This window comes from Gasterosteus aculeatus, chromosome 16 (genome assembly GCF_964276395.1).
Source record: "Gasterosteus aculeatus chromosome 16, fGasAcu3.hap1.1, whole genome shotgun sequence".
NCBI lineage: Eukaryota > Metazoa > Chordata > Actinopteri > Perciformes > Gasterosteidae > Gasterosteus > Gasterosteus aculeatus.
In genome coordinates this window covers 10,393,463-10,401,594 of record NC_135704.1, presented here as the reverse complement: position 1 = coordinate 10,401,594, position 8,132 = coordinate 10,393,463, and the positions used below count along the sequence as shown (strand labels likewise).

At 41.9% G+C, this 8,132-nt stretch overlaps 2 protein-coding genes across 2 annotated transcripts; both read left to right on the top strand.

Moving 5' to 3' along the window:
• On the top strand, window positions 1-3,120 carry hoxd10a (homeobox D10a). Its single transcript, XM_040202511.2, has 2 exons — window positions 1-1,722; window positions 2,435-3,120. Exons 1-2 carry the CDS (start codon window positions 978-980, stop codon window positions 2,701-2,703), a joined length of 1,014 nt encoding a protein of 337 aa, XP_040058445.2. The 5' UTR covers window positions 1-977; the 3' UTR covers window positions 2,704-3,120.
• Window positions 3,121-3,982: 862 nt separating this feature from the next.
• Window positions 3,983-6,355, top strand: hoxd9a (homeobox D9a). The gene is made up of 2 exons (XM_040202558.2): window positions 3,983-5,282; window positions 5,771-6,355. The coding sequence occupies exons 1-2, from the start codon at window positions 4,700-4,702 to the stop codon at window positions 6,013-6,015; spliced, it is 828 nt and encodes a 275-aa protein (XP_040058492.2). The 5' UTR covers window positions 3,983-4,699; the 3' UTR covers window positions 6,016-6,355.
• The last annotated feature ends 1,777 nt before the right edge of the window (window positions 6,356-8,132 follow it).

Sequence of the window (8,132 nt, the reverse complement as noted above, 5' to 3'; positions counted from 1 at the left end):
TGGATATTTTCAGTTTAATAGGCACAACGTTCAACAAATGTAATAATCCCCTGATTGTGCCTAACCAGGGTTTCATTTGGAACATCGCAAATACCTTTGAAAAAAATGCATTGTGCTTAGTAGTCTTATCAAATAATCAAGGACCAATTTTCTATTAGAATAAATACGGGCCTATGATGTTGACCTTCTTGCATATCTGTTTTAAAGATATTAGACCTGCCAGATAATTTGTTTTGTGGTTTTTGCATTCACATTGAATAGTGTGGTGCTGTTAAATTAAAAAATAATATGTAAAAAATAAAACAAATCTCAACCCTGACACAGATTATCAACAAATATTTATTATTATTATTTATTTCAACGATATTTAAGAATAAAATATGCAAATGTGTTGATTCTGTTGGTATAAATCATTGATAATAAAAAATATAGTGAAGAGGGTTACATTCTTTTAGATGCTATGCGATTGTCATGCAGCAATTCACACCCACATATTTGCCACACACAAAGACAGGCACATCCTCTGAAGCATTTAAGTCAGTGAAAATCTTTATTTGAGTTTACGTGTCACACAGCCACACGATGCTAGAGTGTTTTGGGATGAAACTCTATATTCTTTCTCGTAAGCGATGGTCTCTGTTTGGTTGAACAGCTTCTGTTACGATTAAAAACCAATTTCAAGTCCGTGTTGTAGGTGTCGCTGTTGACCACGTCTGCATCCGCAGTTGGAGTATGTGTGTGTGCGTATGTGTGGCATACGGTGTGTGTGTGTTTGGGGGGGGGGGGGGGGGGGGGGGGGGGGGGTGCATGCGTGTGCGCGCAGGGAGAGGAGGCTGCGTCTCAAGGCCATTTTCAAATCTCATTGGTGGGCTTGTCATGTGGTCGGGAGGCATCCTGACTTACGCGGAGATTGTTTTTCTTAGATATGTCATCTTACAAAGGACATCTCTCTCCTCTAAAGAACTTAACCCCCCAAAATGTCCTTTCCCAGTAGCTCTCCTGCGGCAAATACATTTTTAGTGGACCCTTTAATTGGTGCTTGCAGGTCGGACAGCTTTTACTCCAGCAACATGTACATGCCTTCTGGCTCAGAAATGGGGACTTACGGAATGCAAACCTGTGGACTCCTGCCGTCTTTCGGCAAAAGAGGGGAAGTCAACCACCAAAATATGGGCATGAACGTCCACTCGTACATACCTCAAATAGATAACTGGACTGATCCGAATAGACCCTGCAGAATACAGCCATCCAACCAGATGCCAAACTGCACATTTTCTCAGAGCATAAAGGAAGAGAGCAACTGCTGCATGTACTCAGATAAGAGAGTACAAAAAGTCAGCCCGCCAGAAATCCCCGCATATTCTAACGTTGTTTCCGAATCGTGTCCTGTCGATGGTCCCGAGATCCCGGTGCCGGGCTATTTCAGATTGAGTCAAACGTATGCGAATGGAAAACATCAGGAAAGCTACTGCCATGAGCCGCCGAGTCCAAACCAAACACTGACGCAGCTCGGCAGGGTTACCCCGAAACCGCAGCCCTCATCGGCGCCTTCCAGTTTTGCAGAGGCGGAGAAGAAAGGCGAGGACGTCCCGCAGAACCGCGAGACCTCAAGGACGCCGGTTCCTATAGAAAGCCCGGATCCCAACTCCAACTCCGGGGAGAAAAAGTGCAACATGGAAGCCTCTGTGTCCAGTCCGGAGCTGCAACAGGAGGAAGGAAAAGGTGGGTCGGTTACAATGGAAGCGTTTTATCTTGTGTCGCTGCAGTGCTGAGAAGGATCCAGCATCATAAAACCAAGTATAAAACACAAACAACCCTAAAGTCGTAATGTTTAATGACATTCTTTCTCAGGTTGCAGTGACGGGGCAAAAGAGAGAGTTTTACCATGCAGCATTTACTGTGTGCCTAATGTCTCAGATATTTAAATTCAAATATGAATATTTTTAAAATACGTCTCACTCTTTTCCCTTATATTTGGTTATATGACCCGGTTTTCAGAACCTGAAATCATTGCAATACTTGTTGCACAAATGGAAAATCACAGGAGCTTCTAAAATTGATGCATGCATAAGTTATGATAGTCTGGCAAAATTAGTTAGTTGGTAGTTAGTGATATTTTATTAAAAGTTCATATTTTTAACCATGTAATAAAATACTAATTAATACATTGGACGCTTTGATAAAATGAATAGCTTTTGATCATATCTCAAGCTGTGTTTCTGGTACAGTTTGATCAGTTGGGGGTTTCATTTAATTTCTATTTGATTAGTGGTGTCTTTTACGTGACTAATAACATTCCCCGCATGTTATTTACTCTGGGAAAACATTTACAATGTGTGTTATTTCCCAAAGGTAAAATCCAAAGCAGCAGGTGAGTTAGTCCAAGCTGAATCCCTGCGACACTGAATACTCTCAATGATTTTAATGTTTGCAGCCTGCAACGCGCCGACGAGCAACTGGTTAACTGCAAAAAGTGGAAGAAAGAAAAGATGTCCATACACAAAGCACCAGACCTTGGAGTTGGAGAAGGAGTTTCTCTTCAATATGTATCTGACCCGAGAGCGCCGCCTAGAGATCAGCAGGGGCGTCAACCTGACCGACAGGCAGGTCAAGATCTGGTTTCAGAACCGCAGGATGAAACTGAAGAAAATGAACAGAGAGAACCGCATCCGTGAACTGACCTCAAATCTCACCTTTTCGTGAGCGCGCGTGTGTCCGTGGTTCGCTCTCTTTTATTGTCTCACGTTCAGTTTGATGCTTCGGTGGCATTAGACGTTTATCTTCAATTTCAACGGAAATGTGTCTAAATAAGCCAATTTGTTGTGCATTTGTTTTTATTTCATCACAGGGTAACACGTTTGGTCTTAAGTTATTGGAAAAGTAGAGGTCCTTCCCTTAGCCAGTAGACGTGGATGTTCTAATGTGTCGCGTTTGGAAAATAACTCTTATTTTCATCCATGAAAGCACATTTGTTGTAGTGTCGTGGGACATTTGTTTTACTTTTAAGTGCAATCCATTGCTCCACAGTGAACTGTTTCTATGGCAGAAAAAAATATGTTAATCTGTGAATTTATTGCATGTTTCTGCATGTATATTGCAATAAATTGTAAAATAATCTTCTACTGTGTTTGTTCATATTATCAATGTCTCACTTGCATGCAGCATTATTAGCATTGACGCAGTTTGCCTCAAAACGCTTTGAATGGAAAATAACCAAGACTACTTTTTCTAACACCTATTGCACTTAACTGCAAAAAAGTTCCAAAATATTCCTAATGTGTTTATAGTTTCATAAAATTTGAGCCCAGCAGTATTTCGCTGCAGCTGACGACGAGCTTCCTTAAAATAAAATTTGTGTTTGTGGGCTACACGTGCTGTTTTTAGTTATGATACAATTGACATATTATGACTTGTTTTTTAGACATTCCAACTCCCCAAAGAACACACCAAAAACTGGAGACTATTTTTGAATGAGCACAAAAAATAACCAAACAAACATAAAATGATCCAACCCACAGGTGTACAAATTGTACCAAAGCGACGCAAAGAGGCGCGGGTCGTGCAATGGAATAAACATCTTATTCTCATTTGTGGTTTTGACTAAACTAACAGCCTATAACGACCATTATGCGGGGTTCGATATGTCCAAGTACGGTTTCTCTTCCTTCCCTCTGCACACAGGCCTTAGTAGCCACGTCAGATTTCGTTTCATTGTGCCAAACAAATTAACATTGTTCAGAATAACTTACCTATTTTATGATTATTGGCAACGAAATGACAAATCAATCATTCAGTCTGATCCAGTCAGCAGACCTACATCTTGACTATATGTAAAATAGTATATATACAACATATTAAAGAAGCTTAAACTTTAATTTACATTTTAAAAAATATTTAGGAAAAAAACGGCTAAATGCGTCCAATTAAAAAATAAACTTACATCCTTCAGACAGCAACACATAGATGGAACTCTCCAAGCCGGTTGTTCTTTTTTATTTTATTGACGGCATGTATAATCACACGCACCTCATAAAACATTTATTGATGCATAAAGACATTATTGCCATCCTTAGAGGGAATACAATCATTTCACAACTGGCGTTTCCGGTTCAGCGTTTACAAATCCAAGCCAACCCAGAAAAATGTTAAGTCGCCGAATAATAACAAAGGATACACCGCAATGTGAACGGAAATGGCTTCTGTTATTTTACAACATTCATCTATTTTACGAGGACTCCGTAAGTCTATAAAGTATTTTACAAGCTTTTGGGGGTATCACTATGATATTAGGAGACTTTTCTCCTACATTAGGTTGCGCGGTGTGGACTCTGTAGATGATGTTAAGATGAACGAGTTTTGTTCATTTTAGTTGCTTGCCTTGTTGTAGCGTCCTGCAGCCACTGCACTTGAGATAAAAAAAAAAACCCGGACTATTGAATTCATCTGATCGGATGTTTTCTCCCCGGGTCACATCTTGATAGTTCTTTTTTTTGTGGGTTTTAATATGCGAAATGAAAAGCTAAATTAAACATGACCAGGCACAAACAGGGAGTAAGGCAGGATTGATTTACTCGCTGTATTGGTAAATACGACCACGTGATCCATGTAACCAATCCCTGTAGATGCAGGCCAGCAAAAAAAAAAAATACTATGATTGTTCATAGAGGGACGCTTCCCGTAACAGTTCAACCCTTATTATATGACTAGTAAGAGATCAAAAATGTCGTCCAGTGGCACTCTCAGTAACTGCTATGTGGACGCTGTAATGGGGCAGGAGCCGGAGGATGCGTACGGCGCTCGCTTCATCCAGGCTCCGCACACCGTGACCTCGAGGCCGTCAAGTGTCGGGGACAACGCAGACTTCTCCTCGTGCCATTTTGCATCCAAGTCCGCGGTTTTCTCGTCGTCCTGGTCCTCGGTTCACCCGCAGGGGATTTATCATCCGTACATGCACCACCACCACCACCACCACCACCACCAGTCCCACCTCCCCGCCTCGGACGGCAGATATGTAGGCGTCCGCTCGTGGATGGACCCCATCCCCAACCACGTTTCGTTTGCCGGATTCCACTCCGGCGGTCGCTCGTACGGAAGCAAGCCCGAGGTCCCGCCACCGAAGGCGGCGCGGTGCGACGCCCCGGAGTCGGAGGCTCGGCCGCTCGCCGGTGAATTCTCGTGCGCCGTGTCGGAGTGTCAGGAGAAAGCCTCCGCGGAGCTCAGTGGAAGTGAACTTTCGATTCACAGCGAGCCGAAAGAGGAGAAGCAACAACAACTTGACCCAAGTAAGTAACCGAAATGGCCGGTGGAGATTTACAACCCGGCTGTACGAGCCGGGTGTGTAAAAGTGCAGGTTTTACTAACCTATAAAAGTGTCTCGGTGGCTGCAGCTCGTCTCGGGAAGGGGAAATACCCGCCCTAACCCACGGGTTAGCTATTACAGACGGGCCTATTGTTTTTAATTTCACAGGACACCCAAAACAGAAACACGGTGCTTGATGTTTGACCCGAAATGGACTAAATCGGAGTGTTATGCTGTCTTATTCTAGCAGTAATAACTGGACAGCGTATAGGCCCTGGCTACTTTGCGCATTGTCTGTGCGCCATGTCACCGACACATTGTTAAACACGTTCTGCTTTGGCTTTTTTGGAGTTGCCAAACAACACGTTTCCTCCCTGTTCCCCGAAACCTTCATTTGAGGGAGAAAATCCTCATCACTTGGGTGTGTGTGTGTGTGTGTGTTTTTTTTTTGTGACTTGTATTTGTTTTCAGGCAACCCGGCAGCAAACTGGATTCACGCACGCTCCACGAGAAAGAAGCGCTGCCCGTACACGAAATATCAGACTTTGGAGCTGGAGAAGGAGTTCCTCTACAACATGTATTTGACCAGAGACCGACGCTACGAGGTGGCCCGCATACTCAGTTTAACCGAGAGACAAGTGAAGATCTGGTTCCAGAACAGGAGGATGAAAATGAAGAAGATGAACAGAGAGAGGAGCGGCAGAGAGCTGCTGTGAAATCACTGCCTTTTTGACACATTTGTACGCGATCTGAACAATTTCCATTCGTTTTGGTAGGAGCAACGGTAGCCATTGTATTATTTTAGACCATGGAGTAATGTTGCGGGCCAGTGTCATACAGTTTGGGCCTTCGGAACCGCCTATGCAGGAATGTGTCTTCGTGACAGTCGGAGTGGAGCCGTCAAATGTCGTTTCATCTGATATTTTCCTCTGTTCTTGCATTTCGCTCAACCGCATGTCAGTATTTGGTGCGCGTCCCATGTCTGTAACGTGTTCATGTGTAATGCTTTAGTTGTTAATAATTTGAAATTGTATATAAAACATTTTCACAGCTGCACGACTGCTGTCTATCTTCAGTAAACACACACACACACACACACACACACACACACACACACACACACACACACACACACACACACACACACACACACACACACACACACAACACTCCCTCTAATATATATGCTTTCTCTTGTAACAGGATATGTTCAATTTAATCCTAGACATTAATTACGTAACTTTCTTCAAACATGAAACACGCTTTTCTGTGTGTTTCTGCCATATTGCTATATTCCCTTTCCGTGAGTATTGTTTTATATGAAAAAAGCCTTGGTTTTCAGTTTGGTCACAATGTCGTTAAGGTGCTTTGTTTTAATATTGGACCCACAATTTAACCCATCACGGTCACAGTGTCACTGTATTTACTTCTTTTTTTTGTTGCATTCAACAAATCAATTGGCCGAGATTAAATTGAATTCAAATGACTGTTTAATTCTAAGAGGCTTCATTCTGTATAATTATCATAGTCATAAAGGGCACAAAACGTGTAACCTTTGAAGAACCTAAAACACTCGGCTAATGCGATGGCAGGAAAAGTGAGCGCGGTCTTTCCAAGACGTTTGGTGCTGCGGCGGATTTCCAATTTATTGTCCAACTTGTACGAATAATTACTTTAAGGCAGGAAGACACGGGGTCCAATAAAGCCATAGAAATGGCTAGACGTCTGGCCTAAATGACTTTAGGGCGCTGGCCAGTAATTACTCTCTCCTTTGAAACCCCCTTTTTTTCTGGGGTGTCTGTTGCTGACCAACAGAATGTAGACACTTTTCTACGGGGTGTCTGGTCGATGAATTGTTTTAGAGGAAGTCACCCCCACCTTAATGGTCACGTTTATTCCTATACTGCACTTCCCACTGATGGGGAAAAAAAAACCTTAACTTTGACTGGTGTCCAATGCGTTTCTACCTTCTTATTGGAATATAAAATCGATGTTTCCTAAATTCACCTCACTACTGCTGCACCACATGAGACGAAATAGATCATTTTGTTCTTAAATTTGAGGAATTCAATAGATGTCATTTTTTGAAGTACACTTTTGAAATGTAATATTCCTGGATTAGGCAGAACTAAACAGAACATGTTACATACTAAAGTAGTGGGGCACTAGAGGGCGATATTGGCCTTTTAGTCTCAGTTACAGCAGTTCGTACACAGATAGAATGTTGGCGAGACATCAGATACCTAAAAGTCCAGGGGGCAGTTTTTAACCAGTGTTCATTCAAATACAACAAAAGGTCCATATAGAGCTGATTTATTTTCTTTAAAAAATCAAGATCCTCTTAATTCATAATGGTTTACAGAAGAAAGTGCAGTAAAACAATCAGACAACTGTATTAAATGCCTTGCACTACATTTTCCATTCAAAGCTCAGATTTCCCTCTAACCTAATATAGAATGTCGTGTACACATTTTGTTGTCCTCGCACGGTGAGATGAATCAAATATTAATGATAAACAAACACCTAATTTAAACATCTGGGCCTGGTGCCAAACGTTACAGCGACACAGTTTCCTGTGTTTTCCCGATGCAAAAACTGAATCATCACGTTCGTTTAAAGCACCGACATGGGGATGGCAGGAAATACTATTGTGTGGTTTGTGTTAGGCATTATAATTGTATGCCTATATATGTCTGGGTTTTGCTTCAATATTTTCTGTTTCTCTCTGAGCGTAAAAAATAAAACGTATAAGATAGATAGATAGATAGATAGATAGATAGATAGATAGATAGATAGATAGATAGATAGATAGATAGATAGATAGATAGATAGA

Excerpts from the sequence above, each read along its gene's own strand:
- hoxd10a (XM_040202511.2), top strand. The coding sequence starts at position 978 with ATGTCCTTTCCCAGTAGCTCTCCTGCGGCAAATACATTTTTAGTGGAC. Across the intron at positions 1,723-2,434 it reads GCAACAGGAGGAAGGAAAAG|CCTGCAACGCGCCGACGAGC; the intron begins GTGGGTCGGTTA and ends TAATGTTTGCAG.
- hoxd9a (XM_040202558.2), top strand. The coding sequence starts at position 4,700 with ATGACTAGTAAGAGATCAAAAATGTCGTCCAGTGGCACTCTCAGTAAC. Across the intron at positions 5,283-5,770 it reads GCAACAACAACTTGACCCAA|GCAACCCGGCAGCAAACTGG; the intron begins GTAAGTAACCGA and ends ATTTGTTTTCAG.